The 18606-nt window shown below is 34.6% G+C and overlaps 1 protein-coding gene across 1 annotated transcript; it reads left to right on the forward strand.

Moving 5' to 3' along the window:
* Positions 1 to 1090: 1090 nt before the first annotated feature.
* On the forward strand, positions 1091 to 3765 carry LOC110690102. Its single transcript, XM_021866924.1, has 3 exons — positions 1091 to 1314; positions 2393 to 3274; positions 3366 to 3765. The coding sequence occupies exons 2-3, from the start codon at positions 2411 to 2413 to the stop codon at positions 3546 to 3548; spliced, it is 1047 nt and encodes a 348-aa protein (XP_021722616.1). The 5' UTR covers positions 1091 to 1314; positions 2393 to 2410; the 3' UTR covers positions 3549 to 3765.
* The last annotated feature ends 14841 nt before the right edge of the window (positions 3766 to 18606 follow it).

Here is an 18606-nt window from a genome sequence, read left to right on the forward strand (position 1 = left end):
TGGCAGATAAAGAACCTCAAGCGTGATTCCTCTACTTGGTCCACGGGCAAAGATTAAACCTCCACTAATGTTAGTTAGTCGTGATTGAACCCTTTCGATCAACCTTCTACGGAGAGGAGAAGAACAAACCAACAAGAACCACCACCACGAACACCACGCGCCACCCTAGGGTGGCCGGCCGTAAGGAGGGAGGTGAGAGGGGAGGGGCGTGCGTGAGAGTGAGAGAGAAAGAGAGCTTAGGGTTTTTTGGGATTTGGTTGCTTGTTTCTCAATTTACTGACTTGTAAATTATAACTTAATTCAACTTATTGTCATGAACTTTATTTATAGATCATATCTAATATAAGAGTCAATGTCAAGCCAAAAATCCTAACTCTAATCCAACTACTCTAGCCTAACACTAATCATGATCTGTTATATCCTCATAAGGCCCATTAATGGGCCTCTAACTTGTTTAACCTAATACCCTTGTTGTGTGACCTCATAGAATCCATTTTATTGGGCTTTGGACTATTTAACTAGCCTAAAGTTCATTTTTCATATCTAACAACAGACAATGGCGACCCAAAAGAATGAACTTATTATCTCTAGAATAGTGATCTTTAATGTATCTAGTAATTGCACTTATCGAAGGCATAATTCCTTCACATAGTACTTCGAGTTTTTTGTCTTCTAGTTAGATTATAAGTGCGTTTTGTTATAATAAATGTTCATTTTGTCTTATCATTGATGCATATCATTATTATTATTATTGTTATTGTTATTGTTATTGTTATTGTTATTGTTGTTGTTGTTGTTATTGTTGTTATTGTTATTATTATTATTATTATTATTATTATTATTATTATTATTATTATTATTAGGCTAAATTAGAAAATAACACTTGTTAAAAGACCTAATTTTGTTTTTAACACCTTAAGATTTCGAAGTTTAATTATAACACCTGTTAAAAAATAAAAATTTTGCTTTCACCACCAGATAACAGAAACTGTGACGGAATTTTTTAGTGGGGCCCACATAGTCGTTTACCCTCCAAATTCCATCCCCTTCAATTCGAATTTATCTTCTCTGTCATTTATTACCACCAACTAATTTTGCTTCATTGAATTTCGTCTGCAAATCTTGAACAACCAAAATTACTGCGAACATTCAAACCCTATACTGATTGTTGTGATTGAGAAATTGAGTTGGAAGAGGAGGTGTCAATATTGGAGCGAAACAAGTCAGCGAGATTCCGTCAGCCATTTCCAACATCCAAAAAGCTTGGACTTTTTCGTGGATTCTGACAGCAACAGGAGTAAGATTCCAATACAGGTACCTTTCGAACCCTTTAAAGTAGTTTTCAACAAGTACTGTGTGCTGCATTATGCCATTTGTGTGGGTGTAGTAGGGTAATTTGGGAAAAAAAATTAGGAACCCTAAGAACAGTAAAATGGGTTAATTTGTAATTAAAGTTGAATTTGATTAAATTAAGTATGATTTGGTGTAATGTGTGAATTATTTAGTTTAAATCATTGATTTTATTGACTGTTGACTGGTTTGTCATTGTGTTGGTTTAAATATGTTTGATTTTGTTGATTAAAGTATTGCGGTTGACTGTGTAATGGGGTTAGCTATGTTGGGTTTTATTGATTTGCTTTGCATTTGTTTATTAGGTAGAAAAATGGCCGACAACGAAGATGGATTAATTGATATAGTATTTAGAGTAGGGGGTGCTTTTGTTACTAAACAAGTGTCAAAATCAAAGCATTTGCTTTGTTGGTGTGGTGGGTTATGTTATAGGAGGAGGGATGTGGTAGTGGATAAGATAGATTTTCATTATTTGAGGGTAGCTGCTGTGCATGGGTTTATGAACTTTAATGTCCATGTCCCACCTAACTACAGACTTTGGTATAAAGAAAGAGGTAGGACCTTTAACACAGGGAGAAGGGAGTTAGTAAATGAAGAGGAAGTGAAGGGGCTGCTGGAGACAGTGAATGGGGAAGGGTATGTTGAAGTATTTGAGACTGCTAATGAAACATTAAGGCCCATACATGAGATCCAGGCCCAGTCCACTCCAGTAAAGGCTGAGAGAAAGGGGAAGAAAAGTTCAGGTAAGCCTGCTGTAGTTAGGAAGAGCCCAAGAATTAACAAAAATGAGCCTAAGGTGAGGGAGGGTGAAGAATCTCCTAAAACTAGATCTAGACAGGGGATAGAAAGGGTTGAAGGGGTTTCTGCTGAGATTAAGGGGGTTCCTGGTAAAGGGAAGTTGTTGAGTAAGGGGAAACAAAAGGGTAAAGCTAAGCTTGAAAGGGGTTCTGGCAGTGTGAAGGTGTTGGATAAGGGAAAGGGAAAAAAAAATCTGTAGGCAAAGGATTATTCTTTCATGATAATGTTCCTGTTGTGGTTGTAGGTTGAGTTTCAGATAGCCATGCAACAGATTAGGGAGCTTGATGAGGATGCTTACAATTATTTGGAGAACATCCCCACTCATCACTGGTGCAGACATGCATTCAGTGACAGTTGCAGGTCCAACATGTTACTAAACAACATGTGTGAGACTTTCAACTCTGTTATCAGAGATGCAAGAGACAAACCTATCCTCACCCAAATGGAATGGATGAGGAGGTACATGATGAGGAGAAATAATGAGAAGTGGGAGGACTCCAAGGAAATCACAACCAACATCACTCCATATGTGCATAAGCTATTTCAGAGGATGAGCTATGTGGCTAGGAATTGCATAATTGAAGCTGCCAGGGATGACACTTATGAAGTGCAGCTGAATGATGACCAGGTTCTAGTTGACTTGCCCAATTGGTCTTGTTCCTGCAATCACTGGCAATTAACAGGCATCCCATGTATTCATGCATTTGCATGCATAATGGATCAGAGGGTTGATGTTGAGCAGTTTGTCCACCCCTATTACGCTATGGACACTTACAGAGCAGCATATGAGCCTGCAATTCAACCTATGCCAGGCCCAAAGCATTGGGAGAGAGTGAACATGAGAGAGCCTCATCCACCAGCATTCAAACAGCAGCCTGGAAGACCTAAACAGAAGAAGAGGAAGCTGGAACCTGGGGAGGGAACATCTGCAACAGGAGGAGAGCAGGGAAGAAAGAGGAGGAAAAGTCAGTGTAGGATTTGTGGTGGATTTGGCCACTATCCCAAGACTTGCAAGGGCCCACATGAACCTGAACCAACTGAGCAGAGAACTGCAGGAAGGCCTCCTTTAAATTCACCTTGGGTAGTTGAGCAAAGGAAGAAGAGGGAGATCAAAGCTGCTAAGAAGGTATGCTGTTGGATTTGTAACTTTTCTTTTAAAATTTGTGATGAAATTGGATGTTGATACTTGTTTATTGGTATTTGTGTTTTATAAACAGAGTGCAATAGGGGCTGGTCCAAACAGCATTGGGAATAGGACTTTTCCCCAAGAACAACAAGGGCAGCCACAAGCCAAGCATCACACCACCCCCTCTTCCAGCCAACCTGAACCCAATGCTACTGGAGTGCAGACAAGGAGGGCTAAGCTGCTGACTTCCAGACAAGGAGGGCTGACACAATGATGTTTGAATTGTTTTTCTGAACTTTAGTTGTTGGTTGTATTTTCTGAACAATCAGTTGCAATATTTGTAGCTTTACTTTTGGGTTTAGGACAAGGATCCTGTTTTGTTAAATTAATACTTTGCTTTAAGGCTTTACCAGCCAATTTTGTTAGGCACTGCAACAACAAATTTGATCAACAACTTAAATGCAATATCAACTACTTAGGTACTTACTTAATTCATTGCTTTCATAATTGTGTACATTAGTTTGCTTGCAATAGTGGTTCACTGCCACTTATAAATCATTACATTACCATATTACTGTTTCATGCAATTACTAGCATTAAAAGTTATACTTAATGCATTACAAACCCCCTAATAAGAAGGATCACTAATATGACCAAACTAATCCCAACGGCAAGACTAAGAACAGAGTGATCTGATCTAGCATTCCTTCCATGCATCTCTCTGTTCATCTTGTTCCTGTCAGAGTTTAAAGCCTTGCATTTCATTTTCAGCCTGTCCACTTCATTCAGCAAACACCTCAACTATCCACCAAGATCATCAACTTCCCTCTTGTAATCACTAATTTCCCCCTTCAACAGTTTCTTATCAAACAACAAATTGTTGATCACCTCTGTTTGCCAGGCTGTCCCATCTTGTTCATCCACCCATTCAAATGCTTTACAACCTCTGCTCTCAGTTACAGGATCGTAGAACTTGCATGTTCTGAACTTACGACCAGGGTTCTCCCTTGTCCAACTGGTAAGCTTTGCAAAGGGAACACCACATTTGCACTTCTTCTCCTTTGAAGGTGAGAAACTTGTAGAAGACATTTCCTGCACCAATTTGCCATCCATAATAAGCAAAACCATTCGTACTATGAAAAAAATACAATTGAACCAAGGGAATTAAATAGTCACTCCTACAAATCAAAACCCCCAAATTATTTCTACAATGAACCCTAATTTCATTTTCTCGCAAATTACAGCACAATTAACACACAATGAACCCTAACTATTTACGAATTACATGACTATTGCCAGATACGACCTGAATTATGCATTTAAGTCAACAACATATAGATTAATTTACGCCTTATTTTTGAAAGATAAATTAGGGTTTCTAAAGTGCTATTGACGCAATTACCTGATTTGATATCTACGTCCCCCAAACAATGATGGTAAAATCAAACAATTTCGCCAATTTGTTAGTCAGAATTCGCAAAATGTGAAGCAGTTTTGTGTAATCAGCTCAACAATTCTACATTAGTGAAGGATGTCGTAACTATATAAAGCAGTTTGGAAAAAATAGTCGTTATTGTGGGCCCAGCTAACAGATCCTCTAACGTTGTTCCAATTTAGGTGGTGAAAGCAAAATTTTTATTTTTTAACAGGTGTTATAATTAAACTTCGAAATCTTAAGGTGTTAAAAACAAAATTAGGTCTTTTAACAGGTGTTTTTTTCTAATTTAGCCTTATTATTATTATTAGGAAAATTTGTCTGGAAGGGACTTATATTTTCACTCTTTTGTCTAGAAGGACTTTATATGTTCAAAGTGGTCTAAAAAGACCTTATAAATATGTTTTGTTGTCTAGAGGGACCTTGACGTCATATTCCGATGTTTGACTTTTTTACTCCGGCGTTGACCAGTTATGTGACTAGCTGTCACATGACTTAAGAAAATCACCCTCCCTCTTTCTTTTTTCACCTTTTCCCTCCAATTCACATTATATGCTCAAAATTTTCCCCCAAATTGTTTCTCTCCTCACGAAACACATAACTTCACCACAATCAAACTACAAAGAATAGACAAGATCACACAAATCAATATCAATCCCCAATTTTCAGTCCTGATCAAAGTTTTATGAACACCTTCCTTGCTCCTCATCATCTTGTTCTTCAAGTTCTCATGTTCATCAATCAACCTTATCTTCTCATTTTCCATACAAGCCACCACAATTGCACTTTGATAACTTCCTTTTAGTCGAAAACATCCTTAAACAACCAAAAAAAACATGATTTTAGAACCAATTGAGTTATAAACCCTAATTTTCCAAACAACTAAACATAAGAATAAAACATTGGGATTGGGGAAAAATATTGTACGAATTGTTCTCACCTGATGCGAAAAGGACTTAATCGAACGCTCCTTGCTTGAATTTCTTCGAAAATTAAGGAAATCCAATTGATTTGATTTAGTCAACTTGTTTCGTTAGGAGAGAGAAACAATTTGGGGAAAAAATTTGGGGAGTAGAAGAGAGAGAATGTGATTTGGAGGGAAAAGGAAAAATAAATAAGAGGGAGGGTGATTTTTTTAAGTCACGTGACATGTCAACGCGGGAGTAAAAAAGTCAAACACCGAAATCCGGCGTCAAGGTCCCTCTAGACAACAACACATACTTATAAGGTCCTTTTAGACCACTTTGAATGTATAAGGTCCTTCCAGAGAAAAGAGTGAAGATATAAGTCCCTTCCAGACAAATTTTCCTTATTATTATTATTATTATTATTATTATTGTTATTATTATTATTATTATTATTAGTATTATTATTATTATTATTATTATTAGTATTATTATTATTATTATGTTATTATTATTATTATATTATTATTAGTATTATTATTAGTATTAGTATTAGTATTGTAAACACCCATTTGTGTCTCCCCAAAAATTAGACCCGGTGATGAATACCTTTCGCGTCGAATCATAATCGAACAAAGTGAAAGTGTGTAAAGTCTAGTGCTGCGGTTAGTTTTTATTAAATTCTCTTCTTTCTGTTTTCAAAAACCTATTCTATTTTATGAAAATAGCCAATCCAGTTCAGTTTGGTCCATAACAAGGGTCCAATAATAGTGTAGTTTGATAGAGTTCAAAAAGAGCTTTCCAACGATATATTATAAGCCCAATTCCGATGAATAATGAGGAAGTTATGACCAAATTACTAAAATGGGTCTGTTTTGATCTTTATATGCGGCACAATGATCTAGAGGAGGGCCTATTCTGAATTATCATTCCTAATGCAATTAGGATTGATCATAGTCTTCTATAATCTTCTAGAAGGTTCTTTTGAACCCCTCGTACGGGCTTTTACGATTTAATTTTATCAAAAAATAGAAAATGTGTGGAAAAATCACCAGCAGCGCTGAACGTCGTCAGGCTGTCGCCTCGCGACAGGCGCAGTTGTATAGACAGCGACGTGTTTTATTCCTTATCAAACTCCGATTCTTTTTTATCATATCCGGACTGTTTTCATTATAAATAGCGTCCTTAGACCTTCATCAACCTCACCAACTCTCATCAAGAAATTCTTGGTATTCTTTCTCTCTTTTTCTAAACCAACCTTTTTACAAACAAAATTCCGCATTCACAAGATCTAGACACACCTAACCAAGTTCAAAGTTGTCTTCGCCCTAGACGTGAAAGGTTTGATATTTCTGGGGTTTTGGTCCCAAATCTCTAATTCAATTATTTAATTTAATTGTTTTGATTTTATTATTTTCCTTGAATCTACTAACGTGTGTATTTTGTTATTAGAAAGAGATACGAGGCATCCAAGTAAGTGCTTTAATTGTTTTACTGATATTTTAGTATAGAAATCATGTTTAGGTTGTTATTTTGATTCCTAGTATCATGTTAGGATGTTTTTTCTGGCCTAGTATCATGTTAGGATGCTTTTCTTAGTATGATGTTTAGGGTAAGAATAAGTTTCTTAATTATATCTATTATGATTGCTATGATGCTTCCTATTTTATTTCCTAATATCATGTTAGTAATCATGTTAGGGCTAAAGCTTTGATTTTTATTGTTTAGTTACATGCTAGGGTTTGTTATTAATCTTGTTAGTATCATACCTAGGATCTTGCTATTAATATGCTTTAACATAATTATTTTCATCATGATTATCATGATTATTATTGTTATAATTTTATGATTGTTATTATGATTATTATTATGTTGCTTTATATTTTATTGTTATTGCTTGATCACACCTTTTATGCATGTTTAAAGGGAATTTGTACTTGTAATCACGCTTAATAAGATAATTAATAATCTTGTTTAGGGTTAATATGATTATAATTCAAGTGATCACCAATAATAGACTTATTTGTGCATTCATATTCTACCAATATATATTAAACATGTTTAGGGTAAACCTAATGATTGCATGTTAGTCAGAAAGCGCACATGAATACGAGAAGAATAAAGTAGATGCCTATTTTTAGGGAAGGTTCTTTCTCCTTTAGATTGGATTTGTACCTTCATTCCCGAACTTCCAGTCATGGTTCCAGAACTATTGGAGTTGACGATCTCTTGGATCGTTAACGGGTGTAACCTTCACCCTGTGAACGGTTTACAAGTTCCTAAAACTTGTTGGCGACTCTTTTACTCTATCTTCCTTTCCTTTGGACTATAACACCCCGTCTAAAATAAAAGGCTAGACGTTAGCAGAAATAACGTCGAGACGGAATGCCACTCTAAGGGATACTAAAAAAACTAAATAAAATAAATAAATAACTGAAATAAAATTTATGAAGAGAAAGAAATCTCAAATGATCAAAGAAAACTTTTAACGAGGCAGAACAACCTCAAATTCGACTATCTCATAAAGAGAGGTAAAAACATCAAAAGATAGCCGATGAAACTACTAGGGGACAAACTAAACACTCTGCTCTCAGCCCAGACTCAACAGACGCTATTCTTCACCTAAAAATAACATTTAGGTTCCACAATCAGTGGGGAGTAACTAGCATTTCTCCCAAAACTTGTAGAAATACAATGCTAAGCATAGTGTAAAGCATAGAAGCATACATATAAATAATACAACATATATACATGTCAAACAACCACTTCATAATATAGACAAGATAAACATGATAAGATACATAGACAGGATTACCAGTTAAAACATGATTACAATACAAAACACAACGAACATGTATATTGAACAAAGTAAAATATATTACCACATGATTATAGAGTAAGAATAACTAGCATCCAAAACACAACAATAAACTCATAAAAACAACAATTAACACTTTTTAAAGATTCTTTAAAAATATTAAGAAAAATCCATGACTTGACTTAAGAAGACTTACTCAAAAGTATAATAATATTAAAATAGAGAATTTTAACTTTTCGAAAACTGATCCATAGTGAGGCAAGCATATAAAATATGAACGCCTATGAATGCCGCAGCCCACCACAAAAGGTTTGTCAGGGCGAACCTACAGACGATTCTGCAGCCGTCTGCGTCTGAGAATGGCCAAACTCCCAGTTTTCCTACTCGAATTCCGCAGCCCGAGTAATTCCGGACAACAACAATTAACCTAGGAAATTACATCTCGAATTTCGCAGCCCAAGATGTTGGCATGTTCCAACCATTGAATTATGCAGCCCAATGGTTGTCTTACAATCACGAATCATATAAAACATTAAAAATACTTCTTCAAAATCATCCAAACACATTTAGGGATCATCAACCCTAATTTAAAATACTGCGGGTCTTTACTTTTAAGACCAAATTTCAACAAAAATCCTTCAAAAGAGTTTAACTTCAAAATTTATCAAAATATACAAAATAGCTCATATATCATAACAAGGTGTCACTCTTATTGTCTGGATTTGAGTACGAAGCTAGTTATAATAAAATATCACAATACACTCCGTACACAACCCTTGGCGAAGCGGTGCTAAAAACAATGTTATTCTACTTTAAAACACAACGACGTCGACAACTTACTTATTAACCAAAAAGAGCAGCAACCATACCACTTCGTCACACTTCATAAACACACTCAAATAATGCCAAAATGATAAAATAAAACTATGAAATATTAATCCACATAAAGATAAGCTTAAATTCATGACTTTAACATGGTAAAAACAACATGAAAATGCAGCAGCCACTAACAAGAATTTCAGCAGCATATAGCACAACAAATTCACACAAAAACAACCTTAAACTCACAATTAACCTTAGCCCATTACTATACACACTCTAAATACATAATAGGTCAGGTTAGGCATAATATTAGGCACAAAAATTAAGCATTTTATCACTTAAAAACTACTCGATTCACACAGTTCACAAACTAATCTGCAGCAGCACCTTTGCTTAGTTTTAGGCATATAATCACAACAAAACTTACCCAAAAACATGATAATTAAATTTTGGGATATACCTAACATGATGCTATACCATATTAGGAACAAAAACAAGCTAAATCAAAGGGAAATAAGGATGAAAACGTACTGCACAAGGTCAGCAATTACAGCAGCAATATTGTGAGCCATAGTGTACATATCATGTATAAAAACCACCAAAACATAACAACAATTTATGGAACCAATCCTTAATATATATACTACTTCTAGGGATGATTATATAGCATAAAAAACAGCAATAAAACATGAATAAGATACCCTCATTTCTCACGCACAAAACAGCAAACAAACATGAAACTCTAGCACCTTGAATTACAACGAATTTCTAATCTAACCAACTCTAATTTGCACCTAGCCTTAACCTATCCTAGCCATGATTTCTAAAGCTTGGAATAGTGCTAGTTACCTCTTGATTTATAGGCAATCGAAACTCAAAGAAAGGGACAAACCACGCACAAACAGCAGGAACCAATACGAACAACACCCACCCAAGTAGCCTTGTGCCTTGCTTCGTTTCCGTGTCTTTTTTATAGGGGAAATGGAGCACGATATTTGCAGAGATTATGGAAGTAGGTTAGTCTTTGATTTCCCTTTGATTCCCACCTTTAATCCCACGAAAAAGATGGGGAGAAGAGAAGTGAGTTGCTGCATCTTTTGGGTGGAGAAAACTGATGAAAGTTAGCCTTGTTTTGTACGTTATAAGAGAAGGACAAGGAGAGGAGTTGGGCAGCCATAATTAGGTGTTATTACCATTGATTAGAGGAGGTTACTTAGGGTAAATCAGTCTAAATTGGGATAAAATGAAGCGCATAAACAAGCCCCATAATACCTAGGTTCAAGGCTTTTCTTTTGGGCTTGATTAAATGATTACTTTAGGCTTAAGAATGGGATTAAGGAATCTAATAAACAAGCATGTCCTAATCTATACAGTCGTGGAAGTTTTGAGGAAAAACCCGACCTATAGATAAATGCTAGTTGGCCCGAAAATAGACTAGAAAAGAAATGTAAAGGAAGGCATTTTAAAACGCATTCAAAAACTACAATATATATTTTATTATTGATATCTCATTAATAATATCAATAATAATAATGAAAATAATAATTTAAATCACAACACTGAAAATATATATAAAGTTCATAAGTACCGGAAGCGACATAAAAAAAAACGAAATGTGAAATCAGCAATATTATTCATTTATAATGACCTAATTAATAAAAGGACATTATAATGAGTTTTATAAAATAAAAGAATTAAAGAACACATTATAAACAATACCAAATTGATAAACGAGTTGACGGAATCACCCAATACAACTTCATTTATCGATATTGACACGATAGCACGTAAAACGTTTTTAAAACTCCAAAAATCATTTTTTATACCTATTAGATTGGTACTTCAGACAAGGAATCACCCATGATGACCCGTATTAATCGCAATAGGTTAAATATCAAAATTATATATATAATTTAGTAACACTTACTGAATTAATGCTTAAGCTTAAGGAATAATCCTTTAAGGCTAATATCAATTCAGACAAGTCAAATACAGTTGAAATGGTTAAAACTTAAACATAAAACCTTTTAAATAACTTTCTATCATTTCGTTAATACATTTTAATAAGGATATCAAAAGCTTGGGATGACCCTTAAATCAAATAACGATTTTAATACTTAAATTAACATTTCAATTTAGAAATTTATATTTAAATTTGAATTTAGGATTTATAGGTTGAAACACACAAAAATAATGGTTCGAAAATACAGGGTGTTACAATCTCCCCTCCTTATAAAAGTTTCGTCCTCGAAACTTGGAAACAACCTAGAAACCCTAGATACCCTATCATGTACACAAATTAAGATAGACGACATATTCTACCTAAAATCCAACAGATAGAGACGCATCCTTTCTTCCTACCTAAGTAACTCTCACTAAGGTCAAGGCTTTTCAAAATCAAGTTTATTGACACAACTACATATTTCTTAAGAAATTGTAGCAACTCTGTGAGAGTTTTTGGACCGTTTGCTCTGATACCAACTGTAACACCCCATCTAAAATAGAAGGCTAGACGTTAGCGGAAATAACGTCGAGACGGAATGCCACTCTAAGGGTTACTAAAAAACTAAACAAAATAAATAAATAACTTAAATAAAAATTATGAAGAGAAAGAAATCTCAAATTCGACTATCTCATAAAGAGAGGTAAAAATATCAAAAGATAGCCAATGAAACTACTAGGGGACAAACTAAACACTCTGCTCTCAACCCAGACTCAACAGACGCTATTCTTCACCTAAAAATAACATTTAGGTTCCACAATCAGTGGGGAGTAACTAGCAATTCTCCCAAAACTTGTAGAAATACAAAGCTAAGCATAGTGTAAAGCATAGAAGCATACATATAAATAATACAACATACATACATGTCAAACAACCACTTCATAATATAGACAAGATAAACATGATAAGATACATAGACAGGATTACCAGTTAAAACATGATTACAATACAAAACACAACGAACATGTATATTGAACAAGTAAAATATATTACCACATGATTATAGAGTAAGAATAACTAGCATCCAAAATACAACAATAAACTCATAAAAACAATAATTAACACTTTTTAAAGATTCTTTAAAAATATTAAGAAAAAATCATGACTTGACTTAAGAAGACTTACTCAAAAGTATAATAATATTAAAATAGAGAATTTTAACTTTTCGAAAAATGATCCATAGTGAGGCAAGCATATAAAATATGAACGCTGGTGAATGTCGCAACCCACCACCAAAGGTTTGTCAGTGCGAACCTACAGACGATTCCGCAGCCGTCTGCGTCTGAGAATGGCCAAACTCCCAGTTTTCCTACTCAAATTCCGCAGCCCGAGTAGTTCCGGACAACAACAATTAACCTAGGAAATACATCTCGAATTCCGCAGCCCAAGATGTTGGCATGTTCCAACCATTGAATTCCGCAACCCAATGGTTGTCTTACATTCACGAATCATATAAAACATTAAAAATACATCTTCAAAATCATCCAAACACATTTAGGGATCATCAACCCTAATTTAAAATACTACCGGTCTTTACTTCTAAGACCAAATTTCAACAAAAATCCTTCAAAAGAGTTTAACTGCAAAATTTATCAAAATATACAAAATAGCTCATATATCATAACAAGGTGTCACTCTTATTGTCTAGATTTAGGTACGAAGCTAGTTATAATAAAATATCACAATACACTTTGTACACAACCCTTGGCGAAGCGGTGCTTAAAAACAGTGTTATTCTACTTCAAAACACAACGACGTCGACAACTTACTTATTAACCGAAAAGGGCAACAACCATACCACTTCGTCACACTTCATAAACACACTCAAATAATGCCAAAATAATAAAATAAAACTATGACATATTAATCCACATATTAAGAAATATAAACATACAAGATAAGCTTAAATTCATGACTTTAACATGGTAAAAACAACATGAAAATGCAGCAGCCCCTAACAAGAATTTCAGCAGCATATAGCACAACAAATTCACACAAAACCAACCTTAAACTCACAATTAACCTTAGCAGATTGGCTCATTCTTTTCAATGGTTGGCTCATTCTTCTTACCAGGTTGGCTCATTCTTTTCAATTTTTCCAAATAAAAAATGCAACAGTTATTGCAAAATAATTTATGTAAGCAGTTATTAGTAAAAATTTTGGCAGTCTCCTTTGTAAATTGAAGAATTCCCTCCTATAGGGTATGGCTTCAAAATAAACCTGTTTCAATCACATTGTGCCATACCACATTAATCATATAATTAATGCCGGCAAATCATTCTCATCATCTAACTCAATTACACAAACAAACAAACAATCTATAATATCTCCAAACATTAACTACCATATATATTTTTTGTAATCTTAGCAAAATATAGAAGTATACTCATACCATGACTTTTTGAGACTTGTCACCCATCGATTCAACTTCATCATTTCCCACACAAAAAGAATGAGTGCTCTCATAAACTTCAGCAGCAGTTGGTAAAATTCCATCCTTTTTCTTTGCCTTGTATTAGAAGAAGTTGTTAGCACTAAAAAAATACAACAAAAAATAGGGGACATAGACTACCGAGCAATTGTAATAAAGACCAGTTATTGTCATCTCTTAGTGGCTAAAAATTTTCTACTTGCTTCAATCTTATATAAAATCATAAGTTTGCTGCTAAAATCATACACTTACCAATTTTTTAACCACTTGTGGAGTAGATACACTACCTTGGCGATGGCCAGGGTCAAACTTCTCTAATGTTTGGCCAGATAATCGATTATCTCTTGCTTGGTTAGAACGTTTCACAAAATCAAGATGCTTACGCTTATTTATGAATTCAGATCAAATAGTGTCTGCCATAAAACTAACTTGCTTATGGAAAGGCATTTTGTAAACTTGGTTCAATGTACCTCTAAGTCGGTCCCCAGCTTTTTTGTCAAATTCTCTCCTAGCCTTAATATCAAACTCAGGTCTCCAAGTATATGTACGCTCCACATAATTAACATGTAAAGCTTATAATTTTAACTCAAATAGCATATTATACATAAATAATTTCTAATTTTTTTTACAAGTACTATCATTACTGCAATTAAGGATTGTATTACCTTTTGTAGTATGCTTGTATATATAATGAAATAGGACATAAGAACCTTTTATTTTTTATTTATTTAACAAAAAGCAGCCCAACTTCAGACTGTTTTCATAGTATATCATTAAATCTGAACAGACAATAGTTGATATTTGCAGCATCATTTATTTATTAGTTAACGAAAATTTTCAAATAACTTTGCCTCAGCTAACAAGCAACAATTATACTCAATTGTTGTAACACCTACATTTGCTAAAGAATACGAAGAGGCAAGCATCTTTGTGACTTAGCACAGAAAATTTGAAGCTATGGGGGTATTCTTTCAAGCTGATTAATTGGTGGAGGACATAATTACCCCAATCCATAGCTGTAGATGAGTTAATATTAGAAGCACAAAAAGTCAGTACATTTGCAAAGAAATGCTCTTGCTGCAAGCCTGTTTTTGCAGCATTATTGAGAAAATAATGGGCTCTAGCATTTTTAATTTAATTGGGTGGATTCAATTAGGATGATAAAGCCAAATATCCTTATGATACATAACTGGTGATGACATAGTCACTTACGTGAATGCTTAAGGTATTGGTGTGTCTTATAGTACGTGACCTGGACTACTATTGGTGTATCCATGGTGTGTTTTCCCTCCCTTAGCTCAACCCTATTATTATTCACCAAATTCCCACCCTTCCTCTACCCTACAAATCCTGCTATCTTAGCACCAGAGAGAGAGAGAGGGCTGACTACTGTTGGAATGACACTAATCTGCACCAAATTAGTAGGACACACAGGCATAGGGATGTTTCCTCATATGGAACTTGTTGTGCCAGGGCATCAGGGAAATTGTTAGCATGTGACAACCTACTCTTTAAAACAGCTTACTATTTCTTCGCCTCCAATGTCTTGATACAAATCGTTTAGGCAGCATTATTATATAGAATTGTCTTTAGAAGTTAGGAGATTTGGGTTTTTTTTTTTTTTGTTTAATTTTTTTTCCCAACAGAAACAACCTAACCTAGTTCAGGGTTTGAGAAGGTTTATTTGGTATGTGTCAAAAAAGAGAAGGTTTATTTGGTAGGGCATGCGAACTCAGGGGATTTGGCTATGGTTGGTGACACAATATCTAGGATTTGTTGGTGTACCTGGCTGTCTTAATAAGGATTATTAACTACCAAGATGATGTTTCTTGGTTTCACTTGTTTTGATTTTTTGTTGCGTAACTTATATATGACTGTGTAATAGCAACTTAAATGGTTTTTCATTTCGTAGAAAATTAAATGGTTCTTGATTTGTAAGAGTAACTCATGTTCAGTTGATTCTTTTGTAGAATACCGTGCTCACATTGTATGTGTTTCTAGTTTGTAAATGAATTATTAACGTGCTCACAGAGCAAGAGACAGTTGTTCAAGTAGAGATCATGTTTAGCATTCAGTACTTTTTAAGGCCATAACAAAAATACAACGATGACAGTTGTTCTGTTGCTGAAGGCTCAAACCTAAGTCTTCTAGGACTAATAGAATTACGAAGTTCATTAAGTCAATGCACAGGACAGAAATTAGTAATCAATCAAGCTTTCCTCTAAATTCTTAGTTAATTTGAGCATAATTGCATTGATATTATCGGTCCTTGATAGAGAGCAAAAGGAACAGCATACAAAACACAATATCAAGGATAATCTAATCTAAGAACCAGATTAAGGCTAATTCAAAGGTCAAAAATAGAACAATAAACGATCATGATCATCAATCATCTAGAGTAACTCACTTCATCTAGATTAAGTACAACTTGTCAATTGGCATTTACTCTGATCTGATTGGTTCATAATACCAGTGCAAGAGGTAAAAAACAGTTAAATCTACTTTGCACTAATATGAAATGCTTTCCACAGAGAATAGGCCATGCTTTCCACAAAGAATTAGAGACTCAAACATGCAACTTCACTAGTTTAAGAGTAATGAATACAAGAAAATGTCTCAAATTCTAAACATACCTTAAACTCAGTGAACCAACGATCCCTAACCATTAGTGGCACCTCAGTCCAATTCATATATGGGTGGTTGTAGTGTGCCTTCCTAAATTTCGTGACATTTCCACTAACGGTATGGTCATCAAACTTGATGCAAGAAAGATTAAGCACAAGCATAAAAAATGATAATAAGCTACTGAGGGAATGATAACCTTATTTCAAATTCAATCCATGGCAAGTGCTCGAATCACTTTATCAATATCATTAGATTCGATAACCTAATTTCAAATTCAATCCATTAATTAATAAAATATATAACCTTAGTTATATTTAGGGAATGATATATTAAAATTAAACTTGATTGTAAAAACTTACAAAATCCTGAAGCCATTTGGAAATTTCATGTGAAAACTTGCTCCAAATATCATTTAGGTCAATGCCAGGATATTTTTGCATCATCGACTCTTCAAACTTCCTATAAACCTTAACACGTTAATTATCTAGAAAATTTCATAAAATAACTACCAATTATATAAATTTGTACCTTTCATATTCTCCTAACACCTCAAAATTAGAAAGAACATAGTGGTGTGCATGCTTGATTTCTTTAAAATCTAAAAACCTTGTTTAGACACCTTTGCCATGACCTTTGCTAAATTGGAATAATTCTGGTATAGTTGAATCTACATCATCATCATCAACAACATTGCATCCTAGATCTCTAGATTTCGTATCAACATGAGGTTGAAATTAATCAGAACAAAAGTTAGAAATCTCTTCTACAAGATAAGCCTTGCAAATTGAGCCTTCAACACGTCCTTATTACCAATTTTCTTCTTCAGATGATTAAGAAATCTTAATCTACAAAATAAAATTGACTCATTAACATATAAAATTATAAATAATATAGAAGAAACTTGAAAATAATGGAGTGACTTGGGAAAATGTATATTACCTTTCAAATGGATACATCCATCTATACTGCACAGGACCACCCACTTTTACTTCATGTGGCAAATGAATAGGTAAATGCTCCATTGAATTGAAAAATGCAGGTGGGAATATTTTCTCCAACTTGCATAAGATTTCTGGAATGTTTTTTTCTAAACGAGTCACATCATCAACTTTAATAGTGTAAAAGCATAGATCGCGAAAAAATTGGCTGATTTCAGTGACTGCTTTCCAAACATTATCCGGAAGAAGTTCTCTCATTGCAACAGGCAACAACCTTTCCATGAACACATGACAATCATGGATTTTTATTCCATGTATCTTACAGGCTTGCAAATCCACACATCTACCAAAATCAGAAGCATATCCATCTGGAAACTTAAGATCTTCTATCCATTCACACAACACTCTACGTTGTGCTTTATCAAGAGTGTATGGTGCTTTTGGGAAGATCAAGCTCCCATCATCAGATTCAATAGGCTCTAAGCTACTCCGCTTACAATATCGCTGAACATCTAGGCGAGCCTTATCTGTATCAACTGCGGTATCTTTCACATTCATTATTGTGTGGATAAGTTGATCAAAAAAACTCTTTTCAATGTGCATAACATCTAAATTATGTCGAATAAACAAATCTTTCCAATAAGGAAGATCCTAAAAGATGCTTTGCTTATGCCACCTTGTCTTAACCTTTTTTTATTTTGTCGAACGGATTTTTGGGTCAATGGACTTTGGAATCTCCTTACCTGCTCCCATAGTTAATGGCCCGTCAATATTGGAGGAGGCAATCGAGTTTCCGCTCTTTTTTTTAAAAAAGCAGTGCAGTGTTTTCTTTAAGGATGTGTAGGTGGGAGAAATTGACGATGACTATCAAACCATGATACTTTTTAGAGCCGTTGTCTAGCAAAAAAATCTATGTTTGTCCATGCAGTATGGACAAGCCATCTTTCCCGATGTAGTCCAACCAGATAGAAATTAAAGCCACTAACCGTCCATAAAAGGGCAGCTCGTAACTTGAAATTTTGCTTTGTGGATACATCATATGTCATTGTACCTACTTCCCATAAAGATTTCAATTCGTCAATCAAGGGTTGCATGTACACATCCAAGTTCCCTTTTGGATTTTTAGGACCCAGAATGAGAAAGGATAAAAACATAAATGGCTTCTCCATACATAACCATGGAGGCAAGTTATACGGGGTAACAATAACTGGCTAACAAGAATAGTGCCTTCCAAATTTGAAACCATCTATGCATAGACCCAATCTAACATTACGGGGCTCACTTGCAAAATCCTTGTATGTGTTATCAAGATGTTTCCATGCTTCACTATCACTTGGATGGGCGAGTGTTCCACT

The sequence above is a fragment of the Chenopodium quinoa genome, unplaced genomic scaffold (genome assembly GCF_001683475.1).
Source record: "Chenopodium quinoa cultivar QQ74 unplaced genomic scaffold, ASM168347v1, whole genome shotgun sequence".
In the NCBI taxonomy this organism is placed as follows: Eukaryota; Viridiplantae; Streptophyta; class Magnoliopsida; order Caryophyllales; family Amaranthaceae; genus Chenopodium; species Chenopodium quinoa.

Coding starts and splice junctions, on each gene's coding strand:
- LOC110690102 (XM_021866924.1), top strand. CDS start 2,411: ATGCAACAGATTAGGGAGCTTGATGAGGATGCTTACAATTATTTGGAG. Junction 3,275..3,365: donor AGATCAAAGCTGCTAAGAAG/GTATGCTGTTGG, acceptor TTTTATAAACAG/AGTGCAATAGGGGCTGGTCC.